At 39.1% G+C, this 27202-nt stretch overlaps 1 protein-coding gene across 1 annotated transcript; it reads right to left on the bottom strand.

Moving 5' to 3' along the window:
• Window positions 1–1602: 1602 nt before the first annotated feature.
• Window positions 1603–25586, bottom strand: Capn6 (calpain 6). Its single transcript, XM_051177963.1, has 13 exons — window positions 25490–25586; window positions 18948–19121; window positions 9975–10106; window positions 8494–8702; window positions 7796–7988; window positions 7028–7221; window positions 6715–6792; window positions 6419–6605; window positions 4997–5119; window positions 4626–4828; window positions 3959–4080; window positions 3464–3600; window positions 1603–3167 (listed from the first exon to the last, which is right to left on the bottom strand). The coding sequence occupies exons 2-13, from the start codon at window positions 19110–19112 to the stop codon at window positions 2985–2987; spliced, it is 1926 nt and encodes a 641-aa protein (XP_051033920.1). The 5' UTR covers window positions 19113–19121; window positions 25490–25586; the 3' UTR covers window positions 1603–2984.
• Window positions 25587–27202: the final 1616 nt, after the last annotated feature.

Here is a 27202-nt window from a genome sequence, read left to right as displayed (position 1 = left end):
TTGTGAGCGATCCAATGTGGCTCTGGGATACAAACAAGGGTCCTTTGGAACAGCAGGAAGCATTCTTATTGGCTGAGCCATCTCTCCCACCCCATTTGAGTTTGTAATGTACTTAAATATACATCTCTAAATTTCAAAAGATTATTGAGTGTGAAATGGTTATGAAGCTTCACTTTATTAACATCTATTTTCAATAAAATTCAGTTGAACCCAGAAAATTAAATATACTCAGGCAATCAGCAAAGAAATCAAGATGCTAATTGCATAACGTGGTATGCTATTGTGAATAGCGCTGCAATAGACACAAGAAGGTATTTCTATAGCGAGCTGCCTTTAATTTGTCTGTTCAGATTGCCTGCCTCCACTTTTTCCTTCCCTTCCTTTGCTTCCATGAAACTAATAATGTGCTAATCTACCATCATAGTAGCTTGCTTTTCCTAGATTTTGAATAAATGAAATCAAGCAAGCCAGCTTCTTTCACTCAGCATAATTCACTCAGCATAATTATTCTGTGATACATAAATTCATCCCAATATGTCTTTTATACAACATATACACAAGTCTCCCTACTCCTTATAAATATACATGAAGTATCAACTGTGGATAAATATTCCAAGGGAAAACATTTAACCTATTTAACCTGTCTTTTGTATCATTCTTGGTGAATATGTGATGATACATTGCTGGCTTTGTGTGATATCATCAGTTCCTGACATGCAACCTATTTTCATTTAAAAAAGGGCCCAGGTTAGAGGGATGAAGGGTTATGTTCTTTAACCTGTTGCTTTCTGGATGAGCAACAGTGGGCAAGTTCTTTCATGTCCCTTTTCTTTACCTTCTTCATCTTAAAGAAGAAAGAATGCAGGTGCTTTCTACAATCAAATAAAATTTGATCATGGGACGATCATGGGATGGTGAAACATAGTACTCAACAAGGATTGGTTTCTGTCTCTCTCTTTTTTAATTTTAGGAAAATGTTTATACCTAAAAAACGTGTTATCTTTGAGCTTAATTGTAATACCAGAGTGCCATCTGGTGACCGTATAGAATGATTACATTATCTCCATTTCTAATAAAATTATGCAATATTTAAATCTGTAATGTGTTCTGGGGTAATATGGTAATGAGTGAAAAGGAGGGCTGTGTTTCAGAGTTGTTTTGCTAAGAGGGATTCATCCTCTGGTGAGACATCCTTTCTAATCAAGAGGTGAAGCTTATGGGAAAAGAGAGGAATTTCCTCCCTAGCCTGGTCTAGGATGAGCACATGGTAGAATGAGTGTACAAGCAAATAAGTTAAAGGCTCCGCATCCATTTGACTTTGAAAACAATTCTACCAACCACCCACTGAAACAACTGCACCACCAGAGTGCAGCTAATCTCAGGCTCTTATGGTATTGCCTCACTGAACTCTGGGCCTTAATTTAGGAAGCTTCCTCATCATGAAGGGGTGATTTTGGTTAGGACTGAATCATCAGACTCACCCCCTATGCTACAGCTTCACAGAGCAACTGCCATCTGTGCTTCCAATATCCCAGAAACATGTCTCCATAGATCACCACCATTGTCACCCCACAGCACCATTAATTAGTCAAGACTAGTCAATTTATTGAATATGAACTTTATTGTGATTTTGTTTTTATTTGATTTTGTAAGGCAGTTGGCAAAGGCACCGTAAAAGTTACAAAGACTGCGAAATGTGATAGAAAATGAGTAAGTTAAAAAAAAAGAGCTACAAAATGTATTTTAAATGAATGCATGCTGAACTAGACTAAGTACTACAACTATGTTTATTTTTCATCATTGCAGAAGCACTGAAATATTGTTGGAGGTGGGGTTTGGGAGTAGAATTTGAAAGAACTTCATGGAGGAGGTGGACTTTAGGCTGGGCCTTGAGTAAGGGCAGAATACTGACAGATGAGGATGAAGGGAAGTACATATAATGACTGATCCACAAGGAAATTTTGTAGGCATATTGAAAAACAAACCCCTGGAGCATGGAGCAAAAGCCTGAGGGGGTCTGGGTAGGACCCAGAACTCTCAAGTTCCCATATAGAGTGTTCAGTACCAATGATATTAGGAAGCACAGGGCAATGGGCTTGTTTGTAAATCTAGCAGCAGCAAGAGGTTTCACATTGTAGTCAGGGACCCCAAACTAGCTGTCCTATTACTGAATGGATTCGTTCATCTTTTTGGTTTTCACAATATGTCATTAGTCCTTACTTTTGCCCACTGACTGATTGAATGGTAGTTTGAGCGCACCTACATGCGCATGTGTGAGTGTAGGTGTGTGTGGATGGATGGGGGACTGAGGATTTGTCTCCCACTGCAGCTTCTTCTACTTTCCCCACTTGTGCCACACAGCTGGCTTCCACCTTGCCGAAGCTCAAGCCCTTCTCATTGTCTCAGCCTCATTGAACTCCAGCTCTTGATTAAGCACCTAGGAAGCTTCCTCAACATGAAGGTAAAACACTGTGGGGGAGTGACTTGAGTTAGGGCAGAACTACTCTTTCCGGTGGTAGTGGTGGTAAGGGCTGAGACCCCTAAAGTCTGTTCTTGCTAATAGAAAAGTGTTGCTGGTAAATCTATAGTGTCAATCAGGAGATGGGATGTCAGGCTAGACCAGCTTGGCCTTGATCGCCTCTCCTCCTTCCTCAACATGCCCTACAGGAAGATATGTTGGGCAAGTGGAAACAGCAAAGACACATGTAGGATATCCCATTTGAATCTCACCCCCCGGAAGCCCTAAGGATCTTTTCTCAGCAAACATGTGATGTCCAGATGGAACTGTCACCTCCCCCTGTCCAGCTGCTGGAGGTATATAGGTTCTGTAGCTACTGATGCTACTTGGATTGGGAGGTATGGGAAATATCAGAAAAGAGGAAATGTTAATAAATGTGGAGTTTCAGTAATTGTGAATCTTAGATACGATCTGGTGCCTGACATAAGAAGATGGGAAATTGTCAGGATTCTCTAATATTGGGTATTTAGAGCTCAGTGAGATCATCGCTTGAGATGACTTTGAAGCTGATGTGGCCTTGCTTGACTTTGGCAGTGGGGCCACCCTTATGGCGCAGGTACAGAGATTTCAGATCACGGCAGTCACTGGGGTCAGCATCCAGAGTAACCTGCCCCAGGAACTGATCGCAGAATTTTCTGCTGTTCCAGACCTGAAGAGAGAAATCACGGAAGTGAGGATCTACAACCAATCAAGAGACTGATGCATCTAGTGACATCTGTTTAGCAAGTATATCAAGAAACATCTTATCTTTTCCTGATAGTCCCTTGATGGAGAAGATAATATCCCAATCAATATAGTTGTTTTGTTTAATGAGAAGCGACCTGAGAACAAACTAAGTACATAACACAGAGCCTTTGTTCTGCATCGTAGAAGTATGAGATACTTGGGAGAATATAATATGTGGTAGGAAACATCAACACTTCAAGATCTCTTGTTCAGTCTTACCTGGATGATAATAGGAATGTCAGTGGTCCTTCTGTAGAAAATGGCCTGGGTGTCAAAAATGGCATGCACAGTATTCTTCTGGACAGGGGAACGGACTTCTTCCTTTCCGCACTTGATGATCAGATATGGATTTACAGCTGGAACAAAATGGCATTTGTTTTTTAACACAATCATTTAAGATTCCTTCCTGGAGAGGCAAGAAGCCATGATCTCACAAAGTCAAATATGGAAATTTCCACATAACAGGAGCACCACAATGATGTAGAACTCAGGGCATATTCTCTCTTCCCCTTCCTTTCCATATATCATATAGGACTGAAATGTGACTGCTAAGTAGATATTTTCCTACAATGTTCATATCCCATTCTCACCCAGGGTTGAAATCTCTGGACTGACAATACCAGTGTAGAAAATCATTGTTGATAGTGTTTTCTAATTATATGTGCAGAAACTGAAATAGCAGTTTGCTTTCTTGGACATCCCTGCAGTTCTTACGTTCATTGGCGTACTTCTTCTCCAGTCCCTCAGCACTGTGAACAGTAATCTGGGTAACCACCTTTGGGTAGCCACGTGCCAGGTTCCAGCAAGACATCTTGGGCATGTCCAAGGTCAGCTCCCTAGAACATTAGAAAAAAGTGTCACCTCATGATGAATGGACCTGCCTAAATAGACTTCATTGTTGAATCATGTAAGAAGCTAAGTGACATATTTCATTTCTCCCGAGGCATGGCTTATATTTTTATGAGGGCGGTTCTCTTTTCTCTGGTTTGTATGACTGACTCTTAAAGATGCAAGTGCATGCAGCTGGAGTAAAGTGTAGCTTAAGCTACCTAGTATTGAGAACAAGATAGAGGAGCCCAGTGGCTCAAAAAAAAAAGATAGAACCAATCAGAGAGCTGAAGATAAATTACATATGGCAGAGCTTAAGTGACAGGTCCCTTCCCCTTAAATGCCAGATCAGAACTCCAAATCTCATATCTGCATAGGAGAATTTTCTGTAACTCTACTCTGGGAAATATTTTGATCACTTTCATTTAAGTTAGTGAGGCCAGAATTGAGAATATTATCTCATCGACTGTATGCATAGAGAGAAATGGGTGAAAAGGTTAGGCACAGAAAACGAGAGAACAAAGGTTTGAAGAACATCACAATGAAACTGAACCTGAGCTGGACAGGCACTTCAGAGAAGATTCTCAGTAGAAATTCACTGGTGCGGCCATGCTGGAACATGGTTGGAACAAGCACATAGTTGCCCTTCTTCAGATACTTGCTCAGAAACACAGTACGGGTGTCAATATAAGTGGAAGTTCCAGCACGCTCCTGGATATACAGGTGGTGAAGGCGGAACCTGCGGTTCATCTCCACCTAGAAGCAAAGAAGTTAAAGGTTTCTATTCTGTTAACATCAGAGCTTCTATATTAGAAGTTCCTGCTTCTACTGCTTTCTTATCCCTACCTAACTTTCCAAACTCTAAACCTAACTGACATAGACTCTGAGTGTTCTTACTCTTTCTGCTCTAAATGCTGTTCTTACCTTGAAGAGCTCAAAACCAATGATGTAATTGTCAGGTCTTCCCATTCGGCGGTAAGTGCGTAGGTCCTTCTGCTGCAGTGACATTATGACCTTATGGCCATCCTCAGGCACGGTGAAGATGTACTGAGGAAAAGGGGTCATCAAATAGATGAATTAGCACTCCAATTTAAGATAATCTAACCAAATTTCATGGAATAAAAAAATTTCTATAATGGGAAGCAGAGTATCTAGTTCACTTCTGGCCTTTACTATTGACCAGATAATGATATCATGAAAAATTAATTCACTATTAAGTAAAAGTCATTATACTTGCTTTTATCTGTGTCATCCAACAAGTACTGAGAGGCAACTCCATTGTTAGGTTTTTCGTGCCAAAGAGAGTAAGATTTAAAATGTATGTTCCTGATAAGTTATTAATTTCTTCCCATTAATATACCCTTGTGTTCAAGCTACATACAGAAACATTCCAGAATTTATAAAGACAGAAGGTATTCATATCCCACTCAATCAGACTTTGCCACATGGTCTGGGATAGATTTATTTATTTTTTAACATGGAAACAATTCCTTATTGTCTGAGTATAAGAGATGAACCCCTGAACTGTGTTTGTTTCAGCTCTACTTCTCCAGGGAATTACTTCCATGTTAAGTGAGGGTTTTGAAGAGTTCTTTAATTAACTTGTATCAGAAAGAAGGTATATAAGAAAGAATGTGCAAAAGACTTCTTTAATTAATGAAGGGGACCCAGCTAGCTAGCTTTACCACATCTTCATATGGGCCATTATAAATTCAGGCTTGGAATGCTTGTGAGAGTTTTGTTGTTATTTTCTTGGGATGTACCTAGCCTGACCACCTATAATGTCACCAGCAATAAGATTGTGGTGGTAGATAGATGGAAGGAGAAACTGACAGGGCAATGATTTCAATCCTGAGGGAAAAATACCTCATTCTCAAAAGGGGAAAGCAAGTTATAATGATGGGTTTCAGAAATGTAACCTATATTAAAAGGACTAAAAGTATGGGGTGTGTGTGTGTGTGTGTGTGTGTGTGTGTGTGTGTTGTGTGTTGTGTGTAACAAGTGGACAGTAAAGACAAAGGAAGAAGAACTGTGATAGCATCTGGAAGAAGATCTCTCTGCTGTGTGAGACCATCACCAGAAAGCACAAGTTATGAACTGTAACATTCAGAACAAACAGAGGCACCTGGATTTGAAAATGTTGTCAAGGTAAGTCTCTACAAAGAGACCTTGTCTTCTAGGTCTTATGAGTATCTGAATCAATCCCTGGGGATTGTGGTTGATGATTATTACACAAGAGATTTGAAGACCTGAATGCTAAATGAATACTCCAGAGAGGACCAAAGTGAGACCTGGATTCTTTTTGGCTGGATAGCTTAGAGGCAATGGACAATAACTGACTCTAACCTGAGGATTCTGCAGGAAGGTATCACGGTTGTTGTAGCAACCTCCTGATCGGTTCATCAGAGGGTCATCATCCACAGTCCAACATCCCACCACTGATTCCAGCTCCTTGCGGCCAAAAACAGGGTTGTTCACATTGCGGCAGACATTCAGTTTCTGAAAGTTCTGGCAAAAATCTTCCAGACTCATCCTAAATGGAAGGAGCATGGAAAGAAAAATGAAAATTAAACTTAGCATGTATTTATAGTAAGAGACCCAAATTCTAGTAAGGGACCTCCTGTTGCAGAAAGACATCTCACCAAAACTCTCCATCATCAGACATGACAAGCCCCAGGTTCTTGCGATCTGTTACAGTCAGTTGCTGCCACTCTTCAGAACTAAAAACAAATAAAGAATAATGGAGAAGTCATTATGCTTGCCAGGATGTCAAAATAAGATAATGCATGAGGAATAGGCCTGATTTATTTTGTCTCTGGCTAGGCTGTAGACCACATACTTGACTAGATCTCAGAGATGTCTCTGTTACTTTACAATCTACTAGCAGTCTAAAGGGATAGGTTTGGGAGAATCAGATATTTGCAAGTGTAACGATGACAGTGAAATGTTACTCACATTTCACTCCAGGGACCACTCCATTCTTGTCTTCCCAATGGGTTTCTCAGCCGAACCATGTACAGCTTCTCAGCACTGAAGACTTCCACAAGTCTTTCCCCAAGGCGGAGCTTGCGAATATCAGTCATGGTGTAGGTATGACCCTTCAGTAGACCCCAGTCTGTTTCAACTTCTTGTTCCTCCTGGCTAGGAGACTGGTAGCAAAGAAAGATATATAAGGGCATGGGAATTGGGAGATCCAAATCCTGGAACCCCTTCTCCCTTGGTTAGTTCATCACCGTATGATTGAATCCAGTTCTCCCTAAACAGATAGAAATCTAACCCTGATATCTAATCCGTTACAAAAGTTAGTGAAAGAGAGAAAAGATTGTAATATAACAACTTACTTTAAAAGTTCAAATTCCAAATAATCACTGCCCTACATTAATGTGAATTCTGATTTAAAATACTGTAGAGCAGATTCATTTTTTGAAGCAACAGCTATAACTTCAACATCCAGGGGCCAAGATAAGAGTAATAATTTACCAGAAGCTATTTACATCAACTTAGATGGTGCCTTGGTCCTCAGCGGAATAACTGACTTTCAAAGGGTTAAAAGAAAATTAATGTACCTCAGTCTCTAAGCCAGTATTCCATGGCTATGCTAGCTTTCTGGGTTCCACTAATGGCTCTTTTTTGTGAATCTCTGGCTTAAGTACAATGTTCCCTGTTAAATTTTATCTTTTGCCAGGAGTGAGCATGAAGTGGTTGTTTTGGGTGAACACAAACCTCAATGGAGCAGCAAATTAGACCTCCTTTGGTGAATGTTTTGTACAGTTCTCCGAACAGCTTGTACTTCTCCTCAACAAGATCAGTGTATCTTCCTTTCTGCATGTCAACAATTTCAGCCAAAGTGCCCGTGAAGTCCATGATGATATCAGTGATGGTCAAACCATCCAAGGCCTCATAACAGCCTAGCAGCCTGGAAGCAAGTATACAGAGTTATCTTGGTAACATTATTTATCCAGGTCAAGGACATCATGTTCCTAAGAATGAAAACAATCACTGCCCAGGCTTTACCAGCTGGTTTTTCTCTGAATATGAAGTGGGAAATACTTTGAGATTACAATTAAAATTTTGCTGGCTTAGTCTATGTTGATAAATGCTAGTCCACGAAGAAACTTCTTTCTACAGGCAGATGACAGGCAAGGTTAAAAGAAGATGAGAATTCTTTGTGAACTTCAGGTTAACCACCTGAACTGTTACCTAGGAGACCTAGGATTTAACAGAAACAACAACAGTTGATTCATCTGATATCTATGAGTTCTGAGAGGCAGAACCAAGGCTGAAGAAATATCTGAAATCTTGCTTAGATGCATCCCAATTTTAACTCTGTGGTTGACTGGGAGAGAATGCATTCTCAAAGATAAATATGATCTTTCTTTCTTCGTGTATCATGACCACAGACAAATCAAACTCCTCCTTACTTTGCATAAGCTTTTTCCATGAGAGCATTCCAAAACTCATTCATGGAGGTGGAGAATGAGAAAACCAGATCTCCATTGATAGTGGGCAGCAAGTCATCAATAACCACCTCAGTCCATTCTCCAAAATGCCAAAAACGGAAGCGAAATATTCCAGCATATTTTTCTGGCTTTTGAAGATCCCATTCCTGCTCCTTATGGTTGGGAATTGTCTGAAAAGGTAAGAACATTTAGTCAAGAATTATTCACATGGCTATATACAGTTATCGATGTTATAACGAAGTCCTAGGAAAACCATTTAGCAAATGGAAGCTTCCAGAGCCTAGGGTACAGCATTTTGTCTACAACTTCTGTTTCCACACTTCAGTTTTATTGTGTGTGTTATTACCATACCTGCCCTTCTTGCTCTGAATGCATAAGGTATGGGGAGAGACAGTTGGAAGTGTCCCCACAGATAATCAATAAACTAGATGATAGACAGATTCATAATCAAATGTTTAAAAACATGAACAAGGCATTTAAAAGTAATGTCAGAATCAGAGAGCATTTATTCCATAATCACTAGTGCTGGAGTTCAGATCCCAGCACCCAAGTAACAAGTCAGGTGTCCTTGTGATTCCAGCTTCTCAGAGAGGAGAGCCAGGAGAATTTGGGGGATGTTATAGCTCCTAGATTAGTTGAGGAAATATGAATTCTGGCTTCAGGAATAGTCCCTGCCTCAAAGAGAATATATTGAGAGTGCAAGAGGAAGATACTGAATATCCTCTTCTAACCTCTGTGAGTACACACGAGAATTCACCCTTTATTGCAAATAAGCAATAAACTTAAAATCTTAAAAATTAAAAGTAATAAAAAATACAGTGTTTACTGTTGTTTGCCATGTCTAGAGTTTCAAGCAGACTTAACTCTACATAATAAAGATTTAGTCATGTTAATACTAAAATCACATTTTTGAAATTCCATTATAACAATTGCACATAAACATTTCAAAATTGTTTAGGAAAATGTTTATTGTTCCAAATCAAATATTCTTTTTGTTTTGAATTTTATCTGACTATTAAAGAAATGTTTATACTATTAATAATTTACTAGAAACCATTCAAGGATCCATTTCTGTCTTTCTCACCTTTTTTGTTATCCATGTGTATGTTAATGACTTCCTACTCACTTCAGAAAAAAATTGGTAATAGGAATGCAATATGAAGGAATATTGAGTCAAAAAACACCATAAATGGCAACAAAGAGCAACTACTACATGTGACAAATTAAGTCCAGAAAAATGTCAATGTTAGACTCTAGTACATATAGGTTTTCATTGTAAGGTTCAGATTGTCTGTATTTGTGAAAATTCCTATTAACAAAAATCAGGCACTCTAATACTTCTGCCTTCAGAAAGTAGAGTGGTCACAAAAAGTTAGGAGCTGACTTTCTGTCAATTATTCAAGAAGTGGAACTAGACTAAGAGCTCAAAGAACAGACAATACCTTTGTCCAGTGTGACTCCTGAACAGCCAAACAGGAAAATGCAGGGATCATTGACTTGTTCCCCAGTCTTCCCTGGATCAGCTGGTGGTTACTGATGTTGCCCACAATCAAATGGGGGTCATCAGAAATGTCCTGGGGATACAGTAATTTGTTATACAGGATTCTAGGAGGAGGTTTTTAAGGATCACTAGAAGCTTGATTAAGCAGAACAGCCTATAGAAGAGATAGGGTTAATTGTGACTAGGGTTTTATAGATGGGATAAAAAGGTTAGGGAGATTTGTAGTAAAATATAAAGCAGTGGATAGCCTATGCACAGAAAAGGATCATGTGGTGAATAACTGAAGAAATGGAAGAGAGAATGGAATGAGATAAGATGGTCTGTGCTGCTGGAAGGCCTTTGTCATTAGGCTTTGGAGGCATTTTTTATCACAGCAATGAACACCGGAAGAATAGAACTAAGAATTAGCACATTGCATTCTGATCTCATTTTTGTCAGGTTGTGATTTTCTCTGAAGTATCCACGCTTGGAAAGACAATTACCTTTAAGAGACAAGGTCTGACAGAGGTGAACATTAATGCATCTCCCTGTCTAGGAAAAATGAGTGACGAGAGCATATAGGAAGCCTTTTTCTAAAACAAAGCAAAGCCAACAGCAGTTTCCATGACAACCAGCTTTCCCAACCCCCACGTTTGTATGAATATAAATGACAATGGCATTAACAGCAAGTGTTAATAAGTCATTCACAGGACCACTTCAACAGACAATGTCCCTATGTTGTATATTCATTCCAAAAGTATCTGGCCAGAAGTTGGGGGCAGTATCTGCTAGGGGAATACACTTATGTTTTTACTTCAGTGTATCAATGGCTGGATCATTCCCTCCACGGGTAAGAAAAATGAAAGCCGAATAATGCAACTACAGCAAAATGTGACGAGAGCAAAATGGAGCTAATTTCAAAGTATAATCAGTGCCTAGCAAGAAAGAATCCCTACAGTTCATCTAGTGATGGAATAGATACTGTAGTAAGTGATTGAATACTTTAGTTAAATACTGAAAGGTCAAGGGATAAAAGAGAAACATTGATGCACAGCAGATAGAGTGATGGGCATAAGCAAAGTCAGAACACTGTATGTGATGTCATAGAATTATAGGCACGATATGGCTCAGAGCATGAGTACTTTCAGAGTTCGAAGACATCAAATCCCAATTAAATCTTGAGAAATGGAAACAGTTTCATGGCCAGGGCTTTTGAACCATAACTTTACATTTTGCCATACCCTGCTGAAATAAATCCCAGTTGCAAATGAAAGGAAAATCTCAACCCATATCCTTTGAAATTATTAACAACTATTTCTTCTGGTGTATAATACCAATTTTTAAATGAGTATAGTTCTCCTTGATGAAGAGTCTGGTCTACAGAATGAGGCAAATATCTGTTAAAATCCAAAATAGTTCTGGACAGAAACACATTTTTGGGCAGGGACACATGCAAACTGAAGATTAATTGGGGATCGACCCACCAAAAGGAGAGGGTTAGGAGCATTGTCAGCTTTGCATTTTCTGGCCATCTTTTATTTAAGATGCCTGTCTGGTGTCTTATCACCACATTTTATCATAGGAAACTACTTCTATTGTGCTAAATAGCTTATGGGTTGTCAGCTGCTATTTTTTTTTTCTATTTACTGAGCACAAATCAGGTGTGTTGGGCGAGGTAAGCCCCATAAGTATGCTCCTCTTTGTATTCTCTGCTTTTCTCAGATGAAATTAAGAAGCACCACCATTCCTTCCTCGGTCAGATATTGGCAATTTATTTGGAGCAATGTGTGAAGTTTTGCAATAATTTCTTTGATACAAATGAAGAGCAGGTTTGTTTTGTGGAGTAGAAAGTAGCAAAAAGAAAGGAAGGAAGAAAGTAGCCTAGTGAGTATTGGCTATATGTGTTTTTCTATATCTCAAGGCAAAGTGGTTGCTGGTTTTATGTAATGTTACTAGGGATTGGAGTTATTTTGCAATATGTTTAATTTAGATAAGCAGGAGTCCACACTGAAGTCAATAATTTTAATGTGTGAATTTCTAGTCACATAAAGGAGCAAAAAGTCACATAAACAGATTCAAAATGAGGAACTGGGTGATTAGTATCCACTTTGTATGAATTGGATATAGCTATTATTAATAGTATTCTTACAACCATTTTTATTTCATAATTTAATATAGAATTCCTAACAGTGGGTTTTAAAAACACAATAACAGTCATGGAATATTAAAAAAAAACACGAGAAATATTAGGGTCTATCTAGTCAACTTCTTATATTACAGATAAAGAAACAGGGTTATACTCTGAAATAGGGGCAGTACTCAAGTCTCTGGTTATCTAGGTTTAAAGTCTTTGAGTCTTCATAAAAGCATAATATTAACAAAGGAACGTCATGACTTTAGCTGACCCATCCCTTTATCTTTAAGCTCATCAACGATTCTGTGTAAGGGAATAATACTGTGCAGCCACATAGATATCCATGTATACACTTTGCTCAACACTCCTTTTTTCTGCAAGATTGTCTCAGCCCCAGGTTATAGAAAAATATTGCCAATAGGCATTGATTTCCAGAACTTAAGTGACAAAGTATAAATCAGTCTTGTACTACACGCAAGTACCATGATGTGGAAGACAGGGGACAAGTCTTTTTAAAACTGTATCTTGTACCGCTTATGTGAAATATTAAAAGACTAAAATACAGCCAAGGAGTAAGAACGGATAAGAAGAAAGATCCAAGCCAAATCTAATAGCTTTAAGAACAGCAATAACTGAAAAATAATGGAATGGCTCTTAAGTGACTTTTACTGTAGCTTGGGAAACACTGGATATCTTCCTGTTGAGGTTAAAGAAGGTATGTTATAGATAATTTTCTGTAACTCCAAGTTGAGAGACAGAGCATAGATAGGACATTTCAGTCTGAGATATGTTGGCGTGGCAAAAGTAGGGAGTGGTTTGGGGGGAGAGGCCATAGCTCAGATATCCATAATTTCTGGGTGCCTTGAGAATAGTGAGGAGATGCAGGGGATACTGTGTTCCTAATGGCTCCAGATGTGCTGGCACACTTGAAATGATTCTTGAACTGAGCTGTTTGGCAAAGCAAAATAATTTCTTAGGTAGAGAATACATAATACCCAGAAATTGAACATAAGAAAATCTGGAGTATTCCCCAAATGCTATCACCCCAAGATAAATATTCTGTGAAGAAGTCCATCTTTTCTAGGAAATATATTCTCTTGGCTGAGCATTGATGGGTGTCTCATTTTTTCTCGCCTCATCTCTATTCCCAGAAACCTCTGGTGGGATGGGAATTACAATTGTGAGATATGTAGCCCTGCTGCATAGATCACTCTATTTGAAGTAATTTCATGCAGACCTTTAGCAGTTATTTATGCAAGCAACATTTGATGGCAACAAGCATTGAGATTCAGAGTAAAACACAAGGAAACAAAGTGTGTTTGTTTCCAGAAGAGTGGAAAGCAATTTCAAGAGCACTGTGTACAGTCTAGCTGGACGAGCAGATAAGGATATGGCTACCCCTACAATAGGTACTTCATGATTAATCATTCCCAGAAGGCTTGGAGGCTAACTGGCATGTCCATTTATGGCCTGGGGGCTGTGTGAGCTATCCTGAGTAGCCATTATCTTATCCTAAGAAAATTGAACCATCTCCAGATGGGGAGTTTATAGGTAGATCTGGGCCCACAGACCAGTGTTGCATGCTCTCTCAAGGATCTAACATCACTTGCTGGATATTTTTATTTCTGTATGAACATTTTATCAACAGTACAGCATTCTCTTCCTTCCAAGGAGAACTCAGTGTGGAACCTACGAATAAAAGCTCAACTTCAATATCCAGTCTAAACAACCAAAACATTACACAATGATATTATATTTGAACCTTCAAACTCTGACATAAGACTCTAGCTACAGACATAAAACTTCTTTATTTGAAAGAATTTATGTCTGTTTAATAGGGATACTATTAGGCAATAAGAAGAACCAACATGATACATGTTGTAACATGGATAGCATTTGTAAAAATGCTAAGTGAAAGGATCTATATAACTTTAAGACTACATTTTAGTGGGAAAGTCTACAATAGGCAAATCTGGATAAAATGAAAGTAGAATGCTGGTAGCTGGTGAGCAAGGGGTAACTCACTGGCAATGAATGTGGAGATCTTTTATTTTTGTTTTTCTCATTTTTGAGATTATAGGTGTAACCATATCATCTAACCCTTCCCTTTCCTTCCTTCAAACCTTCCCATATACCTGCCTCCACTCTCTTCCCAATGTCTGGCATCAGTTTTTTTTTCATTAATTGTTATTGCATGTCAATATGTATATGTACATACATATATATTCCTAATTATAACATTTTCAGTCTGTATAATGTTACTTCCATGTATGTTTTTAGGGTTCCTTGGGGGAAAGCTACTTCTATTCCTTGTTTGCCCCTCTTTCCTATAGTCATTTGTGTAGGCTCAAGGCCTCATGAGCTTTCTTCTGTTCAGTTTAGTAGAACATAAGGATCTGAACCTATTGATACAGCTGTTTTACTACTGGGTTGTGGTAATAGTTGCACAACTCTAGAAATCTGCCAAAAATGGTGACATTGTGCACTTCAAACATGGAAATTTCATGTGATATAAATTTCAATAAAAAATGAAAACTATTTGAAATACAAAATCTAAAATTAATATAGTATTTGGAGAAAGGACATAAATCTATTCTACTTTATTTGATTGTGTGAACAATAGAAAACACCTTAAAACCACTTTCTGAGCAGGGTGGCTGTGGCGTATGCCTTTAATCACAGCAGTTGGGAGGCAGAAACAGGTGGATCTCTGGGAGTTCAAAGCGAACCTGGTCTACAGAGTGAGTTCCAGGGTAGACAGGACTGTTTCACAGAGGAAAAAAAAATCATTCTGTAGAAATACATGATCTCTGGGGACTAGAAGACGTTCATGAGCCATCTAAGTCCAAACTACTCACTGTACCAAAGTGTCACCGTCCACCAGCAGATGGGAATTGTATTAGAACAGAGAAATATTGTTATTTCCTCACTTTCTTTTTACCCAACCATTTATATTCTTCTTGGTATGTTTTCCTTCATATATTTTTCCCTGTCATTCTTCTGGCCATAATTTTCACCTAGAACTTCTTTGCCTTCCGGTACTACCCAAACAAGGTAGCAAAATGGCCACTGGCTTGAGTACTCCATGAAGGAATACTGAACAAAGGTCATTGGAAGTAGAGGCTGAACTTAGTAATTGATCATGAGAGCTGACAGATCTTGTGCAGGAGCCCTTTCTTCTTCCACTGTTGGCTGTACAAATTCCCATGAGGCTTTGCTCCATGTAAGTCAGGGATTAGATGTGTCTGACTCTGGACACTATCGTAGGTGGATGTGAGTCAGTCAGGAAAAAAGCCAGAGTGGCTGGAGAGAACTGGAGAAAAGATTTCTGTGAGAATTTGGCAAGCAAATTCAGATTAAAATTTCTACCTGCAGACTTACTATTACACTGAAACTTGGTGGTCATAAATTGTGTTCTCAGGAGAAAAGGAAAGTTAAAGAGCACATGGAAAATACCAGAAAGCAAGGAGAAAAGCTGGGGACACTGGATATTTGTAAGGGTGGGTCTACCCTTATTCAAAACTCTGTATCTTCTTAATTATATACTATAAAATAACCTTTCATGTTCCCAGAATGAAGATAGTATTTAACTCTTTAGTAGCTCAATGTCCACTGTCTTGACCTGCATGTGGATGCCATGACCCAAGCCATGGTGTTATGATGCACAAGGTATTGAGCAGGTGCTAGAGAAGGCTCCCAAGGGTCTCTGCCTTTGGGCTTATTTACACTGTTCTCTTATCATGTTCAGAGAACATGGATCAATTCATGGACAATTAACATCAACATAGAGGATGAATGTGAGCACTGTCAGAAAAGAAGGTGCGTAAGTGTGTGTTTGTCAAAAGAGGACAAACAGTATTATGATAGGAAAGAGAACTTATATGGACTTTGAATTCAATTCCTGTGTCAAATCTTAGCTTGCCAATGGTTGGGCCCTTAGTGAATTTTTACATTCTTGTTGGAGACCTAGTTTCTTCATTAATATGAAAGGCAATATCATATCTATGGCTTTTGGTCCTGCTTTACTTTTACATTTATTGATTACTTTTATTTTTATTGGTGTTTTGCCATAGGTGTCTGGTCTCCTGGACCAAACAGCTGTGAGCTGCCACGTGGATGCTGAGAATTGAACTCAGGTCCTCTGGAAGAGCTTTTGACCAGTATGCCATATCTCCATCCCCCTACGTTTATTTATTTTGTGTGTGTGGGTATGTGATGTGGACACATGTATGTCTTGCTTGTGAAGGTCAGATGATAACTTGTGGGAGTTGGTTCTCTCCCTCCAATATCTAGGTTCCAGGGCCAAATCTCAGGTCTACAATCTTACCAGAAAGTATTTTTACCCAATGAGACAGGTTGCAGGCCCCTATTATTTTATTTAATTGTGGGTTTTCAAAACAGGGTTTCTCTGTGTAGCCATAGCTGTCCTAGAACTTGCTCTACAGACTAGGCTGGCCTCGAACTCAGAGATCTACCTGACCCTGCCTTATGAATGTTGGGATTAAAGTCGTGTCACAATGGCTAGCTCCCTTTTATTTTTTATACAAGAGAAATGAATTACATAAAAGAAATTGTAGCATACCTACCTTGCTAAGCCATGGTCAATAAGGATGAAGGGAACACAGAACCCAGTCTGCACTAGGTATGTCATAAATGCAAATTCCTTTTGCCCCTTTTCTTGTGTTCATTCAACACACACACACACACACACACACACACACACACACACACACACAATTACCATTGAAACTTACTTGAGAAGAAGTATCACTTGCCTTAGAGAAAAAAATAGAAGTTGACATAATTATTACGTTTTTTTTTCCCTTTCCAGCAAATTAATCTAGGATTGGGTCTACAAAATTTAGGTAAATTACAAAGAACTGAGACAAAACTAAGGGGAAAAGATACATCTAAAGACACGCCAACACAGGAAATGCTGTCTGCTTGATTCACATGTGGGAAATGGCTTTGCTCTGGCTTCCAATTTTGCCACCCACCAGATCTCTTTCCACCTTCTGTAAGACCTCACCCCCGTTAATCATCATCTTGCCTGAATCTTCAAATTACACTTTATTGCCTACAATACATCCAATATACTTTCCTCTATCCCCTGCTTCTTTTTCAGCAACTTCTGTCCCTTGTTATCCCCATCCATTCATAAGTTTGTTTCCATAACAAGATCTCTTCCTTTCCCTCTCTCTCCCTCTCTCCCTCCCTCCCTCTCTCTCTCTCTCTCTCTCTCTCTCTCTCTCTCTCTCTCTCTCTCTCTCTCTCTCTCTCTGCCTGTCTCTCTCTCCAAATATTTTTAAGGAGTACAAATCTTACATCATTGGATTCCTAAATGCCCCCTAATGCATTCTAATCTTATTTCCCAGATTTTTTGGAGGCAAGCAAAGTTACCTGCAAAGATGCCAACAACTTAGTGGCTTATAAATGTAGATTTCTCCCAGCCTTATAATTTCTTTCTTTTTTAATTTTTGATACAAGGTGTTGAGCCTCTGCTTTATTGCTGAGTTAAACTTCCAAGCTCCAGTCTCATACTTGTAATAAGTATCATACTTTATGAGTCCACACATAAGGACAAATAGGTCTAAAGCCTTTGATTCTTCATAAAAGCACAATATTGAAGAAGGGACTTCAAGACATTTGCTAACCCATCTCTTTCTTCAAGTATAACAGAAACAAGACTTATAGAAACCAGTGTGTCTTAGCACCACCTGGTGGCAATGTGCATGAACTAAAGTAACTCTTAGAATTCCTTTTAAGAGTGTAATTGGTAGAAATTACAACAACAACAAAATGATTGTTGATTCCTTAAAAAGGAAAAACAATAAATTTGTTACTAGGGTGGTTCAGAACCATGCATAAAAAGACATCTGTTTACAAAAGGAGTCTTCATTTCCAAGATCTTGTACTTTGTGCTATCTCTTTATGGACTGTACACCTGATCATTCAGAAGGATCTCCTTCTGTCTAGTTACAGCCTCTTGATAAAGCAAAGTTCCTAATTACTTTCCAGACTCCATGACTGTATCTTAGCATATATTGAGCCTTCGTTCATATACAGCTCATGAAGAGTTGTTGAACCCTGCTGTGAGACACAACACATAGATGTTCCATTGAGAACCATAGCAACTGTTAGTAGTTAATATTATTGAGTATCGAAAGACTGCAGTTATATGTAAATCCCATTGTCTACTACTGGAATGAGACAGTGGATAATATCTAAAAACAGTTCAAAATCTCCCTCCCCCAATGCAAGCTCTGTCTTTTCATTGTAGAAACAATTTAATTGATGCTCACTGTCTAAGAAGATATTGGCCTCAATGAATAGAGATTATCCTTAAGCTGGTATGACAAGCAGCAAACTAAAGAGACAAGAATATAATTTCTTCCTATATTGCAACGTTTACTCAATGAAGTTCTAAATATATAAGCACAGTGTATTTTTTCCTTTCTGTTGTTGCACGTTTTAGATGACTAATATACTAAAATTTTAGTCTCTTCAAGCTAAAGCCTACTTTAAAGCTGTTTCTGTGTGAGGTGATGGATCTGTCAATCCATATATGTTAGTTGTTTTAAATTGTGTAGGCATATGAAAACATCATATAAGCCATATGTATATAGTTTTTATTTGTTAGCCATAACTCAACTCAACAGAGAGAAAAAAGAGCACAACAGTGAAAGGCAGGAAGAAAGAAGATTGGATTTTTTTTCTAAAAAGTAGATCACTGTAAGTGAAATAGTGGGCTAGGTGGAGTTTAGAATAGAAGAAGAGCAAGGAGACAGAAAAACAAATTACCTGAGGACGTTTCCACACAACCTTTCCAGGAAGCAGCCGGTTGAAAAACAGAGAATCATTCTCTGGCAGGAAGGTGGGGTCACAGAAAAGCCTGCCATCTTTGATACATTCCTGCTTCAGTTCTTGGTACTTCTGGTTTTTGAAGATTTTCAGAGGAGGACCCATGTTATCCAACTATGTGTAGAATGACAAAATAAAAGAAAAAATTACTCTGGAAGAACTTTGCAGGTCTTTCGGGATTACCTGAAATTCCACTAAGGGCAGTTGTTGCGGCGACTTCCTTCCAGACCTTAGACCTTCAGACTGAAGCAAAGGCACTATGTTCAAGAAAAGAAGAGTCAAAGTTCAGGTAAATATTGGGCCCTGGGCAAACACCTAACCATTTGAAGACCGCAGTTTGTTTATCTGCTAAATGGGACAACATGTACTTTAACAGTCTTACTGGGAAAATAAGTAACAGATGTCAAGATTGCCAACTAAGCATAAATCATTATAATGTAAAAGGTAATTTTCCATTTATACTGACATGGAACAGCTCAAAAAAGTTCAGTTGTAATTTGATGATAAAGCCCGTGCATAGGGGAGAAACAGGCTCTTTCAATTCTAACAACTCCTTTTATACAGCTACTTTCAGTTTATCATTTAAAGAGCTTGTCTCTTTTACTATTGGCCAAGAAGGCTAATGTAAGAAATAGAGCTCAGCAGATGGCCTTCAAACACACATAAAAAGATAGAAAGATTATACAGTCTTTTATTCCCTTCAAAGTATACAATCATTTGCCGACTCCAAAATCAAAAGGCAAACTCTGCAATTAAATTACACTAATTTGACAGACTATAGGTTTTTATCCCATTATTGCTTTCTTTACTTTGAAAAAATAAAAGAAAACTCCACCTAACTAAAAATTAATATGGTGGTTTTTTACACAAAGTCTGGCACACTGCAATGAAATATCCTTAACAATAGTACGAAGATAATTTAAAAGGCAAATTTGATTTTAAATAGCTTTGTAGTGATAATAGATCTTTTATTGTTGTTATTTTATTCTCAAGGATAGAGCTGTAATGAGCTGAACAATTTTCCTCTGACATTTAGTAGTAAATGAAAAAAATGTTGTGAAATTTTTATGTCAGCTGCATTAAACCTTTATTCCAATGATTTCATGAGCCCAGGACAATTAAAACCAAAACCTAGGGTTCAGAGTTCTAAAAAAAAAAAAAAAAAAAAAAAAAAAAGGATGAAAATTTCAAAAAAAAAAAAAAAAACAAAAACAAAAACAAAAGCAACCCTTCCCTATCGTTTGCATTAGTACACTGGGGTTCCACATGTATACTATGACAGGCAACTTGTTTTGTGCCTAGGGGATTCAAATGCCACTCCCTGTGCTGTCACAGCAAGCACATTTCTCACCAAGCCATTTTCCGGGCCTTACTGTGGCATTTTTTATTTCTTAAAAGTAATGGTATCAACTATACTTGTCTATCAGGTCTTTGCACACCCTTTAGTATTGTAGTGGCCTGCCTCCTGATTTCCCCCCGATAGAAAACCATAAATCTCTAAATCTAACTTCTCAGTGTTATTTTATGGCAACTCTATTTGTAAGATATGTGTAAGGAACGTGCCTTTCTTCTTAATCCAAATATTAAGGTACTGAATGTAACCATGATTTTTCCATAGCCTTATTTATTGTCACTTGTTTTTTCAAATTAAGGATTGTGAAAATGCCACAAAACACCAGCATGCTTTCTGCTAAACAGATTGAAGCCTGTTCTCTTGTTTTAGATTTGAGTGTGTTTCATTGTATTTGAAAGCATGGGTGGCATCAGTAATAATTCTCAGTTAAGCATCAGAGCCAACCTGAGTGTTTGCCCAGGCTCTTTTTCAGAGCCTGTTACAAACAGACTCTAATTTTCATGTGTGTTCAAAGTTACAGCAACTATCCCTGATCCTTTTGCTTTCCCTAGAAGGTTTGGTGGATTGCCAGAGGCTGGGGGCTGTAAATATGGGACAGTCTGAGGCAATTAGGACATCTAGTTTGCCAGAACCTCCTAGTGTCTGAACATTCTGGATAAATGGGTATTTCCTGCCTGGGAAAGCCACGTGCTCTCGCAAAGTCTCCTTTGCTAATCAGTCAAATAGTAAGTCTCACAAAAGCTTGCAAGAAGAATTTGTTACAAAGAGAGCCTGTCTAAACACAGAAGCAGCACCAGTTCAACAAAATTAGGTTTGATTTGAAGACAACAAAATAGGGCTGGCGAGATGGCTCTTCAGGGAAAGCCACTTACTGCCAAGCCTGGTGACCTGAGCTCAATCCCCAAAAACTATAGGGTAGAAGGGGAGAACTGGCTCCAATAAACTGTTTTTACTCCCTGCTCTCTTTTACACACACACACACACACACACACACACACACACACACACCTAAACTGAAACCAACCCAACAATAAATCACACTATGATCCAGGTGATGAATCATAGTGTGGAAAGTAGAGGTGGTATTAATGAGTTAAACCTTTGTGTAATGTATGCATTTTGAATGAATATGCTTGCATTTTAGGAACTCATGGAGAAATATGTATTTGAACTCTCATTATGACACAATTGTAGTCCTAAATCCTGCTGGACTTACACAGTAGAATTGACCCCCATTGTTGACTAAATAACAAGACAACTGTGTTCCCTCTGCTCTATGACCTTGTTCTCTTTGTGTGTCAATATTTTCAGCATGAGACTAGAGACATGTATTCTTCTCTCTTAAGCTATAGCTGTAACTACTGAGACCATTAGTGTTAACCAATTTTGAATAAATAGAAAGAGCCCCGTGGTTGTATAATATACATTAAAATCCTCTTGTTGCTGGGCACCTTGTTCTGCATCTCAGCATTGTATAGGACATATTTTTCGAATGGATAACTGTCTTAAATAGAAAGTCAATGTTTGTGTGACAAATTATTTGAAATGTGCATTGTCCGATTTAGCTACCATACTCTTTCTTTGCAGTGACCATGATTTGTAAGACAACCTGTGCCCTTTATTTTGTACTCTCAGAAATGGCAACTCAGAGAAACAGCAGCTAGAAACTAGCAAGGCTGATTCAAATGCCAGTCTGGGAAATGCCAGACCTGTTGTGTAGTTTTCTGTTATACCATACTTTATCTTTTAGTCTCTGCATTTTTTTTAGAGAAAGGATTGTTTAGCTCAAATGAGGAAATCCTCCAAAGCAAACATGATGCTCAAATTTGAAGCATTCGGCCTAGATTATTATTTTTTTTTGTCATAGTGGATATTGAAAAGGTTTTTTATTTTCATGGTTTAATGAACATGTGAGAATTCAAACACTTTATATGTAAGGGCTCATTAGCTAGCTCTCAGAAGATGCGGAAATGCAAAAATATATAGGCTGGTATAATTATGAACAATTTTCTCTGTCAGAGCAGAGATGTGCGGAGCCAGGAATATTTGCTTCTTACTCTTACACTGCACCGGGTGGTGGTATGCAGGATATGGTCATTAAATTAAAGATCACACATTACTAAAGGTGATAGACAAAGATAAAAGCTAGGGCTTTTAATATAAGCCCAAAATCTCTAGGTACCCTCTGGAATATGAACAATTCTGAAGAGAAACTATGGCCTGAGGGCAAGTGGCAACTGTGGCTAGGGAGAACAAACTGCAGGCTTATTATTGAGGTAATAGCCTTAGGCAGAATTATTAGAATTCAGACCCTCTGCATGAAGAAAGAATGTGAGGGGCATTGTGCCTACCAAGACAATGGATAAGGGTAGGCTCTGCATGTGGGAAGTTGGGAATGGCCTGGGGAAAATGGAGGGAGCCTGCCACGTGGAACTGAAGGCTGCAGTTAAGAGAAAGGTCTTTTGCTACTCATTGGACTAGATGCTTTGAGGAGGCGGGTGGATTATTAGTGGGAATTCATTTGCTTTTCTAACTGTGGACCAGTCTTTGAACACACACGGAATTAATTTTAAAACAAAATTGGTAGAAAGAGCTCAGATCTGGGATCACACATTACCTTCAATTCAAGTTAGTAGGTGAGGTAGGCAGTACACTTAAGGGGAATAGGGCGAGAAAGTATCATTCTCATGATACTGTCTCTGACTACCTTCTCCCCTTTTGCTTGCAAAAAATAAAGGGAAAGCAAAACGGGGTGCAACTGAGTAGAGGAAACCTGTTTCTGCCCTACTCTGCACACAATCTTCTCCCCACTACTGGATATGATGGGGGATATTCATTGGGCTTTGATGGGAAGGATAAAAATCCCGCATCCACACGCTACACAGAGAACAGTGTTTTCCACGTCTGCATAAGTCTGTTCTCACATATCTGCCAGGCAACTTAAATGTGGCTGTTGAGATTCGAGGTTTTGGCCAGCCATGCTGGGATCTGAAAGGAGCCTTAAAAGTCTCCTGATCAACTCTACTGCTTTCCATAGTACGTATTTACTCTGTCCAGATAGAAAACTGGGTTCCAAAAAGAAAATCCAAATCATAAAAAGATTGTGCATAGTCAGGAGATTCATGATCAAATCCCCAATGCCCCCACTTTATGGTAGACAACTTCTTTCACCCTCAGGTTCCCCTTAGGCACACAGGAGTATGATGGCTGTCCTGCACACCTCAGGGCGGTACTGGAAAGAGCTAATGAAATAAAGTATGTGAGTGTACTTTTAGATTGCTAAAAATAAGTGAACATATAGCAGTTGTATTAGGGAATGTTTAATTTTAGCAAATTAAATCTCATTTCTTAGAAACAGGAAATATGATCACATGCTTAAAATAAGACACACATTGACATTTGAAAGACCTATATAAAATGGCCCCTCTGCCATTCTTGACTCCTTATTCCTCCTCCCATTTTTGACTGACTTGTTCTCTTGGCTTACTAAGCGTATCTTCAAAGTCTAATTTTACAGTCCTTTGAGAATTTAATTCTGATTTTTATAGAATGTTTTTCTGGAAGGACTCGTAGAAATCGGTTAATACAACTTCTTTCTTTGACTATAAAGTGAACTGACTTTACCAGGGTTACATAGTAACAGAGTTGGCACTAAAACCCACCGACTCTTTCACCAAGATTTTATTTTGAAACAATAAAGAACTGTGATAGGAAGGCAGCATGAGGATGCAAAACTATAAGCAAGATATTTCTCATTGTCCTCTTTTCGCAAGAATGCACGCAGGAGTCTTGTTTTTGAATTGCAAGCTGTCAGAAGGTGATATGATTTCAAATCAAGGCTAAGCAAAGTCACTATTTTGGGGTCACAAAGGGGCTGTTTTCTGCTTTTAATTTAGGAACAAAAACTTGCAAGGATATAAAAAGCCTGTTTTTTAACCTATTCCTGACCAAGTAAATATTTAAGCTGTTCCCCGGACCACTGGAAACTCTAATGATGAATAAAGAATGCTGTTCAAATTCAAAGTATTCACACACACTTGTGCACACCCATGCACATGAGTGCATATGCATACACATAAGTGTATGTGCTTGTGTTCATGCACACAGGCGTGAGCATGCATGAAGACACACATGCACAATCACACACGCACACAGAAACACGCAGGGGAGGAGAGAGTTAATTAGCAACCCCCCCATATTTTTGTTTATTCATTCTGACCATAAAGAGCACATAATTTCACAACAAAGATTAACAAATGAAGCATTAGTTGACATTGAATTAAAACCTTAATACAAACCAGGACGCATTTTGCTGTGACAAGCAGAACAGTAGAATTTGCCGAATTTGCCGATGTGCTTTTCGCCAAACTTCGAATTCTGAATCTTCACACCGACTTGTTTCCATTGCAATGTGTGGCAACTCCTTTTTACTGAACATGCCTAAATCCAGCTCTGGTCAAGTAGACCAGTTAAGCCCCAACAACAGTGTAGTGGGGTCGGGTGGGGGATGGAACCTTGACTGCAATTCAAAATTCAAACCAAAGATAGAATCACAGAAACCAAACCAGGCCCAGAGGCTGATAATAGAATAGCCAGGATCAACCTGTCACCAGGGCAGGAAAGTCTCCCAACTGTGCAGACAGAGAGGTAAGATAACCTCGGCTTCCACTCCTTCATTGTGTAGCAGCCCATGGCCTATGCACCCCATATCAAAAGATTACAGAGGGTGAGCACAGTGTGGCTCCAAGACTGTGACTGAATTTCAATGCTTCACCTACAATTCTGGGTTAGCTTCTCTCCTTGCACAGGTTTGTCCTTGTTTACAAGTGTTTGCCGACAGCACATATACAGAAAATTGGTCTGCTGGCTCCCAGAAACATCATCCTACTGCTACACGACCAAAATCACTGCACCCAGCCTCCCCAAATTCCTTTTCTCTTTAGAAGTTTCATAACTGCTATTAATGTACACATGCACGTATGTGCACAAGTTCAATCCAGACAAACCCTGACATTAAGAGATGCAAAGTTTGATTAACTATAAATCTGAAATTCCTTTGAGTCTCTTAGATGCTACATCTCAGAAAATAAAATTTCAAACTAAATTTGTGGACACCCACTCTGCTCACCTGAGTTATCTCAGGAGCCCTGTTGCTGCGGGTGCTGCTGTAGCTGCTGCTGCTGCTGCTGCTGCTGCTGCTGCTGCTGCTGCTGCTGCTGCTGCTGCTGCTCTTAGCCAGGTAACCCCACTAAGTCTGTTCAGCCAGTGCAGCTGAACAAAGATTCTGGCTTTCTTAACCTGAAAACTATTTGGGCTGTACCAAGCTCTGCTCACATGGGGGAGGTCCCTCACAGCAACTTCAGGAGACTTTGCCCCGCCCAGCACTCCGAAACTGATCCTGAGTCACGAGGAAAATCTGGAAGGCGTCCCTGCCAGATGTGCAGATGGGATGCCCACTCCAGATCCACCCACCAGCAAATTGGAAAACCCAGAAAGCCACATTTGAAAGGTCTTTCTGTTTCAAGGAGAAATAGAACTTTCAGGAAATGGGTCCGATAGGTTTCTAACTCCTCTGTCCCGGGTGGTTGGGGGTGGGGGTTGGGGGGTGCAGACATGGACATTACTGGAGAGAGGACATGGAAAACAAAAATGTTCAAATGCTGGCAAAGTTGTAGTGAACTAGTCTGCAGACATATTCCTAATAGGCACTTCTATGGTAGCAAAGTGGACTTACGCAGCAAGCGGGGATGAAACGGCACCTAATAGGATGCAGGGACATAATGGTCACTTTGTGACAGAGCAAGGAACATTTGGCCAAGAGCAGAGAGAAGGGAGGTGAACGGAGTTTGATTCCATGGCAGCTGCTAGAAACCTGATTTCTAGCAACAGTGCAGTGTCGACAGTCTGCCAAGCAGTGTCGGATGAAAAGCAGAGCAAATAGCTGTTTGCTGTGAAAGGCTAACCAAGAAGTGTTCGTGGCATGCTCAGCCCCCTGTAAAATAACTATGCTGAATCCAACTCGAGGCCCTGATCCCCCTTTCCTGAGATTTTCATTGAGACACAGTTTGAAGGATATGATTCTTATAATTTTTGTTGTTGATTTCATGTTCACAAAATTTGAATTCTACCATCATCTCATTCAACAGGTTTCATGCTCTGTGCGCTGTTTGTCATTGCACCAAAAATTGATACCCTCTGTCTCCACCCCTGTGACAGTCCTTATTGTGGTTAGTTGAGGATCTAAGAAATGAAGAGATGAGAGGTCGAGGGTGGGAGAGAGGGAGAGGGAGTTTGCTTTCCCTACTCACTGGCTCCATACCAATATATTTTCATGAAACAAATCTGAACATTTCTAAAATAATATCTAAGACTTCTCCTTTGACATTTTTCTCTGGGTTTTTAATGCAAGATGGAAATCAATCTAGAGTTAGGAGCAATACAAAATGCCAGAGACCAGGAGAAATAGGCATTTAAATATTGTCACCTAATTTAGCTCAAGAGTGAGCTATTTCTTAAGCAACTCTGACTTATATAGGATTTTGGCACTGAAATCAAGGGAGGATGTTTTGTCTGGGCTCATCTTCAGCCATAGTTTCAATCTCCATAATTATCAAATAACTAGGAAATCATAATATCTGATATTAGCATTAAAGAATATCTATCCTCTTGCTCAGTAAAGAAATAGCCTCCAGACATTCTGTATGTCTGGAGCCCTATGTAAAGCTGCTTATTCTATATTTAGTCATTCCCTAATTGTTAAATTGTTGTCTGTAGATTGAGCAAATATTAGCTTCACACAAACTATTTCTAATTCCTCTTTTACACAGCAGACATTTAGAAG

The sequence above is a fragment of the Phodopus roborovskii genome, unplaced genomic scaffold (assembly GCF_943737965.1).
Source record: "Phodopus roborovskii unplaced genomic scaffold, PHOROB, whole genome shotgun sequence".
In the NCBI taxonomy this organism is placed as follows: domain Eukaryota; kingdom Metazoa; phylum Chordata; class Mammalia; order Rodentia; family Cricetidae; genus Phodopus; species Phodopus roborovskii.
Note: the sequence above shows the minus strand (reverse complement) of the source record. Positions and strands in the feature narration are given on the sequence as shown.